This window comes from Glycine max, chromosome 6 (assembly GCF_000004515.6).
Source record: "Glycine max cultivar Williams 82 chromosome 6, Glycine_max_v4.0, whole genome shotgun sequence".
NCBI lineage: Eukaryota > Viridiplantae > Streptophyta > Magnoliopsida > Fabales > Fabaceae > Glycine > Glycine max.
The window spans coordinates 8,963,731-8,981,049 of record NC_038242.2 but is presented as its reverse complement, the minus strand read 5'-3'; the positions used below and the strand labels follow the sequence as shown (position 1 = coordinate 8,981,049).

The 17,319-nt window shown below is 33.9% G+C and overlaps 2 protein-coding genes and 1 pseudogene across 2 annotated transcripts; 2 read left to right on the top strand and 1 right to left on the bottom strand.

Annotated features, from left to right (window-relative positions):
- Positions 1-3,135: 3,135 nt before the first annotated feature.
- On the top strand, positions 3,136-4,744 carry AP2-5 (AP2 domain-containing transcription factor 5). The gene has a single exon (NM_001253007.2). The coding sequence runs from the start codon at positions 3,316-3,318 to the stop codon at positions 4,009-4,011; it is 696 nt and encodes a 231-aa protein (NP_001239936.1). The 5' UTR covers positions 3,136-3,315; the 3' UTR covers positions 4,012-4,744.
- Positions 4,745-7,805: 3,061 nt separating this feature from the next.
- On the top strand, positions 7,806-12,211 carry LOC100817904 (prolyl-tRNA synthetase associated domain-containing protein 1). The gene is made up of 12 exons (XM_003526570.4): positions 7,806-8,003; positions 8,117-8,176; positions 8,260-8,313; positions 8,431-8,491; positions 8,582-8,658; positions 9,193-9,242; positions 9,798-9,880; positions 10,231-10,301; positions 10,411-10,570; positions 11,539-11,681; positions 11,763-11,861; positions 11,941-12,211. Exons 1-12 carry the CDS (start codon positions 7,965-7,967, stop codon positions 12,010-12,012), a joined length of 969 nt encoding a protein of 322 aa, XP_003526618.1. The 5' UTR covers positions 7,806-7,964; the 3' UTR covers positions 12,013-12,211.
- Positions 12,212-13,190: 979 nt separating this feature from the next.
- Positions 13,191-16,983, bottom strand: LOC102665087 (E3 ubiquitin-protein ligase RING1-like; annotated as a pseudogene).
- Positions 16,984-17,319: the final 336 nt, after the last annotated feature.

Genomic DNA, 17,319 nt, shown 5'->3' with positions numbered 1-17,319 from the left:
CAAGCTATTTTCTTGGGTTGTTGATTTAAAAAATGTCCTTGTGTTCATTGAGAGAGCTAAATGTCTTGAATATTAATCTATATTCTGTGTGTTCTCTCTACAAGTCCCAAGTATGTAACAGGGGAAGGAAGCAGGAAAGGAGGAGAGGACACGTACGGATTGACGACACTATTCTCTTCAGACATGCATTATCATTGGGGAGTGCAATTGTTACTACTAATTTGTTATTACTTTTAATCAATTTGACTCTCATTAATTGTTTTGTTCACTCTCAATTCGAAATAAAGGCACTGGCACACCCATTTCTAAGTTTATAGTATATCTGATTATATCGTACCTAATGATTCACTACTAGAAAAGTGGGATTTTACGACAGCCATTTTACGTCGGTTGATGAAAACCGGGTTAGAAAGAATATAATGGCATTTTAATAAATAAATGCAACACCTCTACTACGGTTTTCGGAAACCATGTTAAAAAAAAGCGCAGTTAATACTTGAAACCATGTTAAAAAGGCTGCTCATCTAACTTGGTTTTGACTTTTGAGATAGTAGTTTGAACAAATAATAAAACAATTCATGTACATCTCTCTATATTTGATATTTTTTTTTTAATCTGGGATTCTTACTTTGTAATCCTTATTCCTTGCACATTGGAAGATCATTGCAAGCGGACAATAACAAAACCTTTGCTGTAAAGCTGACAAAACTCACGCTCATGTTTACCTACTGCATAAACATGAAATAAAAAAGTTAAAATATACTTATGTATTCAAATGCTAATGAGATATTTACATATTCAGCTCATGCATAGAGATTATCGATATATTTCCTACATGAGGACTGAATTTTATAATATTTTTGAACCCGTGAAATTCAACTTTGACCCAAGTTAGAAAGAGTCACTTGTTCCTAAAAAGCGCTTTCTTTTCCTCACATATCCTCCAGCATGTGAGCTGAGCTGGCATTTTCTCAAAGTAAAAATCAAACACTTGGCCTTTGTGTTGGAAAAATTATTCTGCAATTCAAGAGTATTATGTGTTTATGATTCACACTGATCTCTATAACATGTAATCAAAATTTTCAATTTATAAAAAAAAGTTAATAAGATTGTGTTACACAAGATTGACTAAACCTATGAACACCTAATGCATTTTTTACCATATTTTTTTTGAAGCAACAAATACTCAAATAGTTGTTTTTCTACCACGAAACCAAACACACTAGCAGTGTTCTTGAACCATTTCGCTTTTTGGGTTTTATATTTCTCGCATAAGCCATAAGTGATGCTGGATTAATTGTTAGATTAGATATGTTTGATAAGATTAAATTACATTGCTTGCAATCATATGATAAAAGTTAGAAAAATAAGAGTAAAAGTATAGATAAGGATGGCAATACTCAAAAGTGTATATAAAAAAAAAAAAAAAACAAGTAGGGAGGATAAAGGAGTGCAAAAGTCAAGTTATGCAGGCGTTGCGTTAGCATAATCATGTTAAGTAAGCATCGTTAGAATACCGTTGAGGTGTGTGAGGCTAGCTTTGATTTAATTATTAGTATATTGTTCCGTAGTTTAGAGAGAGAAAAGGATAACAGACATAAGCCACAGTTGATGAGGAAAGGAGGGTCCATGACGCGGTTTTGCAGCTGAGTACAGAGAAGCAACAGCTGTTCGATTGCATATGCAAATGGGCTTCACTATTGAACTGCGCGTCGAGTGTTGTGCACATAAATATTTTACCTTGCAAAACTTTTTGTGCATTACAGCTTCAGTTCAAAATCCTTGTCAAGCATCAGCACCTGGAAGCTACGTCTTAACTTTGAGGGAATCCAATGTGTTCCTCTCGATCTCTACATACAATTTTAGTGTAAAAAAATAAAAGCAATACTATAAGATAACATACAATAGCATATAAACCATATTGCTTTCTTGAAATAGTTACAACTTAAGATGACATATAATAATATGAAGCATATTTTTTCCATTCGAAACTTTTATATATGACAAAATTATGTAATAGACAAAGAAAGTTTTGTTAAAAATGAGCACAACTTTTTAGGGAAATTTCGCAGGGTCTATTCCCCTGAAATGTTAATGTGCACGTCAATGGGTGAAAATTTTTACTACACTGTTTGCAAAGATACAATTTTGCCCTTTCTTTTGGAGTTCAATCTAAGATTTAATAAATTGGGTGTCATCAGGGAAAGATGAAGACTTATTCCAAAGTCAGACCTAAAACAGACAGGAAGATTAATGTACTTTATTTTCCTATTTCTGATTGGTCCATAGCATTCGAGTTTAATGCATCTATATATGGATTGCACACTTCAATTATAAGTCGTGGCGTTTGAAATTTTTTTCATCACTTGTCCTTAGTCATTTGAGTTGTATTAACCACCCTGCAAAGTTATAATCTAAAAAGTCCTATAAGATTATTTTGTACCGCCGTAGAATTTGACATTGAGCATCCAGAAACTAGCATTCTGCTAGGACTAAATCAAAACTCTTCCGAAAGAAAATTAATATTTAATGCACTAGGAAGCAAGCTCATACACGGCAAGTAGTCAAAATGTGTTGAAAGAACAAGCCAGATATATCTTTTGGTGCTAAATAGTAATTAGGTCAGTTAGATTAGTGAAGCAGAAGAGTTAATTTGATTCTTCTAGCCAAAAAGTGGATGATATGTAGCATGATTACTACATATGGTCACAATTTAGTATTACACTGTGAGTTTAGTTCAGTTTAGAGATATAATAATTTGTTGTTATATTTTTTAGAGAGTTCAGAAAATTAACTATTTCTCAAGAAAAAAAGGTTACCAATTACTAAACATGTAATTGGTGAACAACTTAGTTTGTTAAGATAAAAGCTTAACATATGGTAAGTGACATAAGTATATATTTTACACTTATGAAGGAAGCTTCAGTAAGAAAGGACAGAAAAGTCATTTTAAGAACTAAGTTGTCTTTATTAAATTGAAATAAACTAAAAACCATCGGGGACCAATGTTGGTATCTTGACTACCGAGGATTTGCTAGTTGCTACCTTGAGATGCAAGCCTCTGTATGGCTCTCTCTATAAATAGTGGATCTCTCTTCTTCCCCCATATTCACTTCTGATTTGATTCTTTTCCCCACTTTCAGAACATCAACAAAGTAGAGAGAGAGAACCAAAAAAAAAAAACTACTACTCAACAAAAAGAGCTAGAGAGAAGATACCCCTTAAATCCTAATTTCTACCTCAAAGAAAGTACTCTTCAAACATTTTGTATTCACTGAAGAAGGATCTTTGCACTTGCACCTGCAGCCATCTACCATGGTTAAGTCAGAACACAAGATCAAAACCGAACCATCATCAAAGGCAATGCGGTTATCTTCACCCTCATCATCAACATCAGATTGCAAGAAGAAGAAGTACAAGGGAGTGAGAATGAGGAGCTGGGGATCATGGGTTTCTGAGATTAGAGCACCAAATCAGAAAACAAGAATATGGTTAGGCTCTTATTCAACCCCAGAAGCTGCAGCTAGAGCCTATGATGCTGCACTTCTATGCCTTAAAGGCTCCTCAGCAAATCTCAATTTCCCTTTAAGCTCTTCACAACAATACATTCCTGGAGATGCTGTCATGTCCCCCAAATCAATCCAAAGAGTTGCTGCGGCCGCCGCAAATAGTTTCATCGACAATGCCACCACTCCCCCTTCCCCACCTCCGGCTTCGACCCCATCATCATCATCATTGGCCTCATCCCCCTCATTGGTTTCTTCTCCCTCGGATCAAATCGATGACGACGCCTTGCTGATATCGTCTTTCCAAGCCTACACTAGTTGTGGTCAAGCAAATCAATCAATGGCTGTGAATGTGATGGAGCCTTGGTACACCTTTGGTGATGGTCTTCAATCCCCCAAGTATGCTGATCAGATGCTAAGTGGTGATTTCTTCCATGTCGATTCTTCCCATCTGCTTGATGATCTATACGAAGAAAGTGACATTCGTTTGTGGAGCTTCTGCTGAGAAAAAAAATCAATTCAAGCCACCTACAATATTTCTTCTTTTCTCAAAAATTCAATTCGTTTGTCTTCAGTGGTATAGCTTGAAGATGTTACTGACTGTGACCAAATTAAAATTTGTATACCCTATGCTACATAAATGGTGCATTTTAGATGAAATTCATATAGAGATAAGACAATTTTCGGCCTCTCATGTGAATTTCTAAGAGTTTGAAATTATGTATCATCGATACAAATCTTGGTATGTCAATGTCATGAATGGTTTCCCATGTGTCACAGAATATAAGGGAGAAAAAAAAATGTAGTCACCAAAATCCTTAGGTATAAGCAATTCGTTTCACTGTTTTTGGAATGTAACTATGGGAGGAGACTTTTGCTATTGTGAGTATCTTTGGAAGGCCTTTGTTGCATGGGAAGGTATCAGAGATGCTTATTTCCAATTCAGTGAGAATAGGGAACCATGTACAGAGCGTGGTAACTTGAAACCATTGGAAAAATTGCATCTTTTCTAAGCCTTGTCTGCTCTCCCGCGTGCCCAAAGAACAAAGAGTGTTCCCTTGTTTTGATGTTTAAGTTTGGTATTTTATACCCTATTCTATTCTTCTTTTAGATGGAAATAAATCCTGGTTAATTTTCATTTTATGCATAGTGCATAGTGATCGGTTTTGTACTGCCCCGGAGCTGAAACCCTTTCCCTCCCTCAGTTTTGGGTTAGATTTTGGTAATGCTTTTAATTAATTGAGTTGGTAGAGGCAAAAAAAGATTAATAATAATGTAATTGAACATGAAAGATGATTTGATTGTATGATGATTACTTTAAAAAAAAATTGTTCTTTAATTGGGCCAACTTTGTTTGCCTTTTGTAGCATATGATATCTAACGAAAAAGAAAATTTATAGTCATGTGATGCAAGCAATTCTTTCTTTTGCATTTCATGCTAGTGTAACGTGTTAGGAATATTATATGCAAGATCGTATTCTTTACACAATAAGAAGGCTAGACAAACTTTGACACTTTTTTTTGCCAACTTTTGAACCTCATCATGTGTCTGAGCCGATTCAGCAAACATGACCTGTCCTATTGTGAAATGGGCGAAGGCATGGGATGCCATTCTCTCTTGTTCTTTTTACATTGCATCTAATTAAACAAGTCTCAATGCTCAACATGGACACAAAGTGACTTCCACGGGCTATGTATGCTTTTTCTCACCATGGAAGAAATTAAGCTTTTGTTTTTGGTATTACTTGTTCACATATACGTAGGAAGGGGAAGGATATATAGGGGATCTTCCCTTTCCTTTGACACCTTTGTTTTTCTCCATGTACATGTTCTTGGGCCTACATAGCATTATGTCCCTAAGGCATCGATTTAATTTAGCTTATTCTCAATTTTATGCACATGAAAATGATATAACTAAATGACAATTTAAATGTTGCGTTTTGAGACACAGCACGTGAGTGTCCTTTTGGTCATCAGCATGTGAGCTCAATGTGTCAATCAAACAAGGTTATAATATATTTTGTAAACTATTGGTGTTTTGTTTGATATTAACAAGCGACCCAATCAAATTTGTTGTAATTTTTTTTTTCTTTTACCACTTAGTTCCTTTGAAATTATGTTATGTTAATAGTTTACTTGTAAGTAAACCATTTTGTTCTCGTAGAAGTAACACTAACAGGTACTATAGAATTCGACAAGGCCATAATTGTTAGGCTTGTCATTACTAATTTTAGCTATGACATGTTTCAGTGACATTATGTATAGTGATTGAAGTATAAACAATGGTTAGGTATTTCATGTGGGATCACTCGCTTCTCATATAATGATTGTGAGAAAGAATAATTTGCTCCCCATAAAGAAAAGGCAGGGGGTAGGAAGGTCGAGATCCAACATTAAGCATGATTTAAATGATCTATGGTTGGCCTTATTAAGACATAATTTTAGTGAATTGCTGATTAATCAAGAATCCGTGTAGATTTCAATCAAGGAAACTTTTTATTATTTGATTTTGTTTCACATGGCGCCTTTTAGAACAACTCAAACTAATGCAACTTTAGATGCAAATTATCTTGCATATAAGGAAGTGGTTTTTAACCGTGAAGCTCTCTCAACAACGACAGTACTTCTTTTCTTCGTCCACTGTCCAGCCCACAGTATTTAACTAAAAGGCAACTATTTGGTCTAAAACGTGCGAGTGAAGGTTTGAAACTATTGTCTGTTGAGTGTTGACTATGGGCATTTGGAATTCTATGAGCCCTCAGGGCTAGTTGGCACTCGGGATTACAGTTGTGCAAAGAAACTGTAATTATTACTATACCAAAAGAAGAATATTTTTTCAAGAATAAGAATTACAATAATAATTCATTTTTGAGTTTAATTTTTATTCCTTCAGTGTAAAATTTACATCGACAAATACTTTAAAAAACATAATAAATATGAATTTTGTTTATCATAAAACTTATCATAATAAGTTTTAATTAAATGACAACATAGATACATAAATTACTTACTCTAACTTTTTTTTTTATTTTTGTTTATTAAATTTTCCTTTTTGTCTCTACACTATACGTAACGCAAGTAATTATAGTTTGTCGGTTTTTCAAAAACTTCACCTCCTCCCTTCTATGACATGACTTAAATGTGAAATATGGGGTATTTTTTATGGACGGCAGTTATATTTAAAATTTCAACTCATAACAACTCTACTTCAATAAATCCATGTACTTGGTGATGAAGTTTGAGTATCTAATATCATTTTTTATCATACTAAAGAAAATTCAACAGGATTAGGACGATTATTATATTTTTCTTTTATGTAACCTAAAAAATTAGTCCTGTTTGTCAAATAATTTTTGTTCTTTATCGCATATCATTGTGCTATCAATTAATAAATTTACAGGAATAATCATAGAGATAGACTGATTCAATATCTAACATAAGTAATAAAACCAAATACAAAAAAAGTTTATTAATTTTTATAACAATTATTTAAAAATATATTAACAGTAATTTTCAATTTGTTGCAAGTATAAAAATATTTTACATTAAGGTTATAAAACTCGTTAAAACTTAGCAAAAGTTTTATTCCAAACTGAACTGATTCATGATGAATTAATATATGCGTAGATAGTGTAGAACTTAACAAATAATCTAATATGAATTAAAAAGAAATTATAGTATTGGGCAGAGCTTCTTAAAAGGGCCTTGAGATTTGTGGGTCTGGCTAAATCAGAGTACAGTTTGGAGGTAGCAGATAATATTGAGGCTTTTGCTTCGTGTACTCCTTGTTTGCTAACTGCACTTCCTAAATTTTGAATATCCCCAAATTTTCCTTCCCTTATTGTAACTTCCTTCCTATGTTATTTCTCCTTTCTTCTTCGTTGAAGAACTCTTGGGGTACAGAAGCCACATATATTTTCGGTGAAATGAGTATTTTCTTTTCAATTTGCATATAGTTTCAGATAGCTAAATCCATAAGATAAAAAAATCTCCTTCCAGAAAAAGCATTTCTAGAATGCGTTTTATTTTTCAAAAATACTTTTTCGAAAGGGGTGCCTGGTGAGGGTGAAGACAATTTGGTCTGTTTGGATCTTTTTGGTTTCCTATGGGATGCAAGAAGCAAAAATAGGGACCATGACTGCCTACAGTCTCGAAAAGCAACTACAGGGTCTTGCCAGTCACAATTTAAAGATTCAAAATCTTTCACTTATATTTTTTAAAAAATTAATTATTTAATTTGTATATTTTATTTTTAATGGTGGAGATTTCATGCAGTCACAAATCCATTTCCCAAAAAAGGGGGTACAGGAAGTAACTCCCTAATGTGGACGGGGGTCATTGAGTCGCTGATATAAAAACCAGACCCATAATACACACTGTTTTCGGGTTTCGTTTCGAAGGCAGCACCGCACTTGTTCTGCTCCGCCGCGATTGCAATCGTTTCCACTCCCGCCGCTGATGGGTTTCTCAAAGGAACAGCTTCTTGCGCGGTTAAAGGTTCGCTCTTTTCCTATTTCATCACTCTTGTTATCTATTCCCAATCACACAATGCCTCTAACGCAAACGAGACTAAGCTAATTATTGTGATATTTCTCTTTTTTAATTCACAGGAGCTTCAGGTTCCATTTTCCCAGTATGAGCATCCTGTTGTTTTGACCGTCGACGCTCAGGTATAATTCATAAGCCTTATCTTGTTCTTTTTATTTCATTATTATTTCTGATTCAATATCCATTCATTTGATTTTACCTTCAGGCTCAATATGTTGGACATTTGGGGGGTGGCCTCAGCAAGAATTTGTTTCTCAAGGTATCTTATAATTTAAGAGGATACTTAAAAAAAATCTATGTATTTTCTGTTGCTAGTTTGTTTTTAAATTGTTATGCGTATTTTGTACCGATTACTACACTTGTTTAATTCAAACAGGACAAGAAAAGCAGGTTGTATATTGTTTCTGCTTTAGCTGGTACCAAAGTAGATCTCAAAGGTATGCATGATTTTGTAAACCTTAGGAGCTTGTATCCCCTTACTTTAATGGATATTAATAGGATTTATTTGTTGCTTCAAAGCTGAGCAGTGTTATCTCAGCGGCTTGGTTTGGGAAAAGGTGGTCTCAGAATGGCACCTGAGGAGGCTTTAGGTGAAGTACTTCAGGTCAGTCTATGCCTTTTTTCTATGAATCATTTTGTTGTTGGAACCTTCATTTCTCTCTTTCACTCTTACCTTGTATAAGAAGAAGCTGTGCCCATTTAAGTGACCAAAAATCTTAAAGGCTCGTGCTCTGACATTTGTCTTGGCTTCTTAACAGTCTTTGAATTAAAGATATTTATGGTGTTTTCTTTTCAGCATGTCAATTGTTAAATTAGGCCGGTTACCTTGTTATTGCTATGCATTATATAGTGTATAAGAAAAACAATTCTTATTGAGGCATTCACTAATCACTGATTGAGTTGGTGGCAGAAATTGGTAAATCCAATTAATCTCACTCTGGTCAGTATATGCATTAGTGCTATCAATTGATATTGTCGTTACTATAAGTTTCAATTATATAATGACAATGATTACATATATTTATGCTAAGCGAGAAGTTAATAATTACAAAATTTAAGAAGAGAATCAACATTGTGTGAATTACATGGCTGAAATTGTTGTCTTACCTCGTGCTCTTGTTTTTCTTTATCTCACCAGGTACCCTTGGGTTGTGTCACTCCATTTGCACTTGTGAATGAATCAGCACGGTATGCTTATGTTCTTATTCTGTTTGCTTGGTTATGCGATATCTAATTTTTCTCTCATGGAAATGTTTGGTCACATACCCAATTTGATTTCAATACCGTTCTTTGGAGCTATTTACTGAAGGCATTTCCCTCCCTCTTTCACTATTAAGATGTTTCGCTTTAAATCCATCCTTGTAGTTGTAGCTTTCTCATTTTAGTCTTAAATCATATTCTTCTATCTTTCTTCAAGTTTTCTTATAAAGTTTCTCCATTTATTTATGGAAATCCTAATAGTTTTGGATTTAGTTGGTGCTTCTTTCCTGCCATCAAATTTAAAATGATCTTCTCTTGAATGATGAACTAAATCTGTTGAATTATTAATAATGTCTAAATCTTAGCCACACTTGATTTGTTAGTGCACTAGCTTGTTGAAGCCTTGAAGGATCTTCTAAGTTGTAGCTGTTTATGTTTTTGCTTGTTAGACTATTTTTAAACATTGTTCTGATCCACTCAGCTAATCTATTTCCAAGGAACTAATTTATTTTTATTCGATTTTGCATCATTTCCTTTCTGAAGAGATGTTTCACTGCTATTGGATCAAGGGTTCAAGTCTCAGAAGCACTGCTTCTTCCATCCACTGTCGAATGACATGTCTATATGTAAGCGAATAGACTCTTGTGAAGGAAAAAAGAACTGCTTGCACCTTTTTTACAACTCTTTTAAAGTTGATAATATTATATAGATGCATTCCTCCACATTAGGGAATTCTTTTGCTTGTATTTGTTCAACACCATGGGTCCACCAATTGATATCTGAAGTCTAAACAGGACTTCCTTTCATGCTTACTATTTGACAATTTTGGAAATTAAATATTCATGGTATTTTGTATCCAAATGATATCTTTTGGCTCATCTACGTTGATTAAGGCATTTTAGGTTCATGTCAGATCCATTATGCTTTGATGCACTGAAAACCCAGTTAATTAGAGTCTTATCCTTTACAATTGCAGCTCTAAATGCATGTGATCTTGACAAGTTTCTTAAATCAATTGGAAGAAATCCATCATACGTTGATTTGGAGGTTAGTAAATTTAAGGTACCTCTTTTTTTTTTCTTAATAAATAAAATAACAAATTCACCTATTATTTATTCATTGATGATCATCGTATGTCTGCCTTATCTCCTTGCAGACCAATCCTACAGTGGGGAAAGATCAACCCCCTGATCTAGCTGCACTAGTTCCATCTGGTTCCATAGTTTTACCCGATCAACCCCAAAAACAATCTTCTTCACAGGTTCCTAAGGATGCAAACCATGTTTCTGTGGATAATGGAGCCAATACAGTTTCAGGTAAAAAAATTTATTAACTTCACTATTCAATTTGTTCATTTATCTATTATTTGCATTGAAAGAACAGCTACTATTTGTTTTGGTCGTCTTCATTTATATGATTTGAATAGTACTCAGACTCTCTCAGAGAGTATTGCGCACCTGCACCTTGAGTTTTTTTGTTCCTTTGCATAATCGTCTCTATCTGCTTTTTCCATGCATGTATCTGAAATGCAAGCAATCTTGGGTAGTTTAAGTTATCTAAATTTGACCCCAGAAAGCTAGAGGAGAGCCAGATTTGATGATGCCACTTAACGGGATTTGATAAGAATCAGTCAAAATCTTCTACATCCTTTGAAGATTAGCATAAGGTTGTGTAGTCGTCCAAAATTGTTACATTAGGCATTTCAGCAATGTATAATTCATTCTATAAGCAATCTTTTTTTTTTGGGTCTCAAAGAAATGAAATGATTACACTTGTAGAGTGACATAGTCTTCTATTTTATTTTGTTTTTCCTCTTTCTCATGTTTGTGGAATGTGGATTAATTTCTAACCCTTATATATTTATACATTTTTGTTTCTCTGTTAACATTTATTTCCTCATCCTTAAAAACGTCAATACACGGTGAATGCATTAAAATTGAATTTTGTACCATTTGAAGTTTTCAGAGGACCTACGATTGACCTTATGATCCTTTTGAGACAATTTGCAAATTTATCTAGTGTCGTAAATGGTGTTTTCTTTTGTATACCTTTACTTTGGGTGAAGCTACTGTTTGCAATCTGCTGTTGCATTAGTGACTACTGACTACAATGTTTAGCATTTAGTCGTTCAGGCTTATATTTTTCAAATTTGACCTCACTATGGCCCAGAAAAGTTCAGCACATTATTTAAATCAATTTCGTAAGGGTAGCAGAAAAAGCTTGTTTGTGGCTGAATTATCCCAGTGACTAAATTATTAAGGAAGTAAAAAAATTTCTGATGCAGCTAAAGTTGTCAAGCCATCCTCTGGTGGGAAAAATACAAAGGGGACACCAGCAAAAAATGTTAATTCATCAGGCTCCTTTGCAGATGCTGGGCAATTCGTTGAAGAGATATTGCAAAAAACATCACAATTATTGCTTTCAGAGGTAAAACAAAAATGTATACTTTCCTTCAATTCCAACTTATGCTATACCTCTGCATCAGGGTGAAGAATCTTGGTCATACAGGTCAAGGACGAAAATATAAAGTTACACGGGGAGCAGCTCGGTACTGTGTTATCTGACAAATTACAGAAAAACCTCAATGCAGAGTTCAAGAGCCTTGCTGTAAGTATATGAAGATGCTAGCAATGTTTTCTTCTGATATGCAATTATGTCTCCGATCACCAAATTTTCTTCATTTCAGATGATATTTAAGAACACAGCATATACGGAAGGGTTCCATGCTGGTACTCATTACAGGCCCCCGCTCATGTGAAGCACAGGATGATTTACGATTTGCTGCCAGGAAAGTAAAAGAGGAACCAAAATTTTAACTCTAGTTGTTCAATGTTTAGTTTGTGATAACACACCATGCATTGTTTGAGCATTCATATATATTCTGGGAAATGTTTGTTATAGAATAGATGATTTGAAACGATTTGATCAATGAAAAAAAGTCAACATTAAGTCGGTCATTTGAAAACAAGGGTAAACTACTTTGAAGATTCTAAAAATAATAGTAATGATTTAGTTTTTTTAAAATAAAATAATGAACTTTATACTTAGTTACATTTTTAGTAAATCATATATATTAATAATTATTGTGTAAAAAGAAAAAAATGTAAACTTGAAACATTTGACTTACACAGTAATTATTAATATATATGATTTACAAATAACAAGTGTGCTTGTCCTGGAAAAAAAAGAGAGTAAGTGTGCCTGTATTGTGATAACATGTGGTAATTGTTGTAAATAACAAATTAATATTTACAGCGTACCCATTGATATAACATGGTAACCAACAAATATGGCCATTTGACATGGGATCGTTTTGTGGTAACACGTATCCTCACCCTTACTAAATTACACACGTGTTATTTATGTCAAATAATCAACTAAATGCAACATCTTTAGAATGAAATAGAAGGGTATGAGTAGGGCGACAAGTGGCTGTAGAACTTCGTAGGGTGATGAATTCAAATTTTAACGTGACTGAAACTTGAAGGCCATGCTACTTTATTTTTGAATGGCAACCCATGTCAGCCCTTCAAAACGCAATTCAGCCGTTGAAACTTTACTCAGAAGGCCTTTGATTAGGCCTGTGTAGTTTATTTATGGTTTAATTAACCGTTTAATCTCTGTAATAAACATCTTTTTTAATTTTAATCTAAAAAAATGTTTTTGTTGATTAATTTTTTTTTGGCTTTAGTCCTTGATATTGCTATTTTAGTTTATATGAAATTCTTGTGGTTTAGTCTTTTGAAAAAATTCTTGACATTTTTAAGAACTAAAACCGGCAAATTATCAGGGACTAAACGACAAAGAATTTTTTCAAAAGACTAAAATTGAATGAGGAATATATATGTTATGGGAATAAAAAGTTAATTTATCATTTGTTTATTTTAAAAATAATGTAACCAAAGTTGGAAAGACATCATAACAAACGACAGAGGCTTCAAATTAACTTACTCGTGATCGTGTCATCTTGATCTACTGCCTTTACATAAAAGTTACGATAGAGCCTCAGATGTAAATCATTTGAGAGCTTAAAGAATGCAACAAGAGGGCTGCCTCCGATTAGCTGCTGAAAATTAATGAATGCAAAGTGTATGAGCAAATATATTCAACTGCGACAAGAGGGCTGCCACGGAACAATGCAATCGGAGTGATATATGTGCTTGCATTGAAGCTCCCTCGCTTCTCCACCCACTTCGAGTTCCTCCTGACAAACCGGACACTGAGAATTCTCCTTCAGATGCGCGCTCTCGATTTTCACCGTCGGAATCGTCTCGATCGCCCTCTCCGGCCCCGGCGCCGGACACTGCCGGTCGTTTTCCGTTATTTGTTCGATGAGTTCGTTGAGCCCTGGCCCGAAGAAATAATCTCGCGCGTCGAATCCGCGCGGGATTGGGCTTGGGCCGTGTCGGTTTGGGATGTTAATGGGCTCGAAGGGTTGATGGATAGGTCCATGGGCTGGAAAGCGATCCAGGTACGGGGGCGGTGTTGGGGTTCGGGCTGGCGGCGACGGGAGAGGCGGCGGTGGTGGTGCACGGGGACCTCTTCGGGTTGGGGTTGGATTAGACCCGGGAAGCGGCGGATGGGTGGGTCTATCATGAGGGAAAGTGCTTCGAGCAAACGCGCTTCTGGGGAGGGATCTGGTGTGGTGAAGTCCACCACGAGTCTTGGACGCGGCATGTTGAATTCGCAGATGAATTGGCCGAAACAGCGCGGGCACGTGATTTGGGTGGGGTTGTTGTAATCGGGTGCGGCGCGGACGGTGCGGTTGCACTGGAAGGACTCAATGACATTGTTAAAGTTGATTATGGGTTTGGAATTAATGAAGGGTGAATCTTATATAGGAGAGAAGAGGGAAGGATGACTTATGGGTTTGCATGAAGTGATTCTTTTTAGGCTTTGAGGCTTTGCACTGTGTAGGAAAAGCATCAGTGTTAATGAACATTTAAATTATTATCATAATTGACTGATAAAACATATAAGAATAAAATAATCATTTTCAAAATATAGAAATTAAAACCAATTTTAATATATAAAAAATTGAGAGACATTAAACACATTTTACCCAAATTTAAAGAAATGAGTGATAATTGTGTGTTAAGCAAGACCACTCAGAGAAGCTCCTAGTAGTATTAATCATCAGCTGCACATTCTTGTTCCCTTTCATTCATGAAGCCAGCGAACAGGGAAAGTTAACGTTGTGTAGTTGTTCAGCCAACCAAAAGAACATGCTATCATGCATGCTACAAAATTGATGGTTCTAGGAGGAAGGCCTTTCCATGTTCTACAAGCTAGGACTGGAACTTGGGACTACATATATTGTGTGACTGACAAACTCTGAATTATCTATAATCTCTTGGGTATTAATTATTATTAATATAGCCCAAAATTAAAATTGCTGGAAAAGCAACTACAATATGAATGCCCGATTTAACTGTGTTGTTTCCAGCGAAAGTCTTCCGCTTCAAGACATTATGGATTTTAATTCTTTCATTCCCATTTGTTCTTCTTGATCGTTAACTATTTTTCTCCCTCTTGAGTCTTGATCAATTGCAAGCCACATTTTACCAAGGTTAAAGAAAAGAAGGTTGCTACTTGTCAATCTCAAAGAAAAAGGAAACGACGATTTTACGAAAGAAATTACAATTGAAGCAAGTGATTAGTGAAATGCACCATTATTGATATGATATTGTTGTGTCATCTCATTTCCTTATTGTTCCTTGTTTATTAAGCAAACTTTGCTAGGATTCAACTGGGCCAAGGGTTCGTTTATTTACAGGGCCAACTGAACTCGTACGAGGAGAGGACAAAAGAAATAAAGTGATGAAAACCTTTTTGAAATGGACTCTCGCTCCATGTTGATACTATGTGCTGTTATATTCATATAGAGTTTTTCAACCCACATTTGGGAACACAATTATGATAATCTGAGACACCAAAATGATTGTCATCGATGTATCTTTTGCTCGCACATGATGCAAGTGAAAAAGGTCAGTGCGCATAATTCAAGTTGGAACGTCCGAGTATTTATGATCAAATTTCTACATACAACAACCAGAGAGACCAACATATCTTGTAACGATTACGTTTGACCACATTTTTTAAGGTGAAAAAAATGTATTTATTGGTTTAATTTAATTTAATTTAGATACATTATCAATTTAAGATTTTTTACACATTATAAATCGTCGTGTATAATAAATTGTTATTTTTTTTGTAATAGCTTATATATATATATATATATATATATATATATATATATATATATGATAATTTCTAATTAGTATTTTTAGGAATAATTAGTTAACGGTATAAATTGTATGGAAAAATTGTTCTTACTGATTTAAGGGCAACTTCATGGTTTGGAGAACTAAAGTCCTACATCCTTGGCTTCGATATGGACTAAATCCGTATCAAACATAGGTGTATCTTCCAAAATAATTAAACTTACTAGACTTAATTCTTATTTTTTTACTGATAACTTAATTCTTCTATGTTTATACAGACTTTAATTTGTCTTTATTTGTCCTGTGAAACTTTTTAATTCTCCAACAATTAGATTTAACCCCTCTAAGCTTAATTATATAACCTCTGCATTCAACATAGGAGTTTCTTGGTGGGATGTAACTAATGATGTAGTTCTCCAACAAATATTGATGGTTTTTTTTTAAATGGTAAATCAACAAAAGCTTACACAATTAAAATATTCTGGTCAACAATTTCTTTATTTGTACGTTAGTTTGTATTTGTATGCTGCCCTCTCACATTCGTAGAATATATGATTGGGGAAATACAATAACACAACAGTTAATACAAATAAAAGATATTATTTATTTAATGAGATTATATAACAACTTATGTATCATTTCTTTTTCATCACTCGTTGTTTCTCCTTTTTTTTCTTTTGACAAATCACTCGTTGTTTCTTATTTATATGAATTATTGCATATGTTTGTTATAAAAAAATTAATATAATTCCTTTAAAAATAATAGTGTTTGGGTGGGGTTGAGAGAGTTAGTTTCTTAGTATGCTCTAATCTATATTTTAACACGCTTTTTGAGTATTTTAACACAATCAAATTATAAGTTGTTAATATACTTTTAAAAAAAAATAAAATTGAGAGTATCATAACAGCTGCATATGTTAATATACTTGTTTTTAATATATATATATATATATATATATATAGTATCAATTAGATATACTTTAAAAATAAAAAATTTAAGTTATAAATGATATTTATATATAGTATATATTAAAATAGAAACATGACTGTGGACTGACATCATATAATATTTTGTATAATCATCTCATTTCAATTCATCATGTATCTTAAAAAAAATTTAAATGGTGAATTGTGATTTAATAATATTATAAAATTGTTTTACAGGCATTAAACTCATATTAAAAATACTTGGAATTTTTTTTTACTATTTTGTTTTTCGACATAAGTCGAAGAAGAGTTGTCCGTTGCTATAAAACGTGTTGGTCATTGACTTTGATTATGAAAAGACGAGGAAAAGAAAAGAAATTAATTAAAAAATAATGTTATATGTGAGTTATTTGAGAAATATGTACGTGTTGGTGACGTTTCCTTAGAAAATGTTCTTCTTTGGAATATTTTCAAATTTAGCGCTGCCTAAAGCATCATTGTTGAATTGAGCGGTCGTGGCAGCACTCAATTACCTTCTCTTTCAAGGAAAGGAAATACCTTTCGAACTCACCGACCATGTCTGCATATTTTGGCCTAAAGACAAATTTCTTAAATGAACGTATGATCAAAGATACACATGAAACTATGACATCAATGTTGATAGCTGATATTCTTTTCAATTCAAGCCACAAGGCTTGATTCAGTCCAAATTCCAAGAACATCAAATAGGAGTTTCATTTTTTATTTAACTCTATTGAAACATATTTTAGCAAAATTTACTTTACTTGTACCACCGGTAGAAATAAATGCTGTTGATTTTTATCTGGGTAGAGCTAAAATTAATGATGTTTATGTAGGTGAATCATCAACTGATTTGAAATATGGGAAGAATGATAATGCCACGCAGCCAAAGA

Excerpts from the sequence above, each read along its gene's own strand:
- AP2-5 (NM_001253007.2), top strand. The coding sequence starts at position 3,316 with ATGGTTAAGTCAGAACACAAGATCAAAACCGAACCATCATCAAAGGCA.
- LOC100817904 (XM_003526570.4), top strand. The coding sequence starts at position 7,965 with ATGGGTTTCTCAAAGGAACAGCTTCTTGCGCGGTTAAAG. Across the intron at positions 8,314-8,430 it reads GCAAGAATTTGTTTCTCAAG|GACAAGAAAAGCAGGTTGTA; the intron begins GTATCTTATAAT and ends TAATTCAAACAG. Across the intron at positions 10,571-11,538 it reads TGGAGCCAATACAGTTTCAG|CTAAAGTTGTCAAGCCATCC; the intron begins GTAAAAAAATTT and ends TTTCTGATGCAG.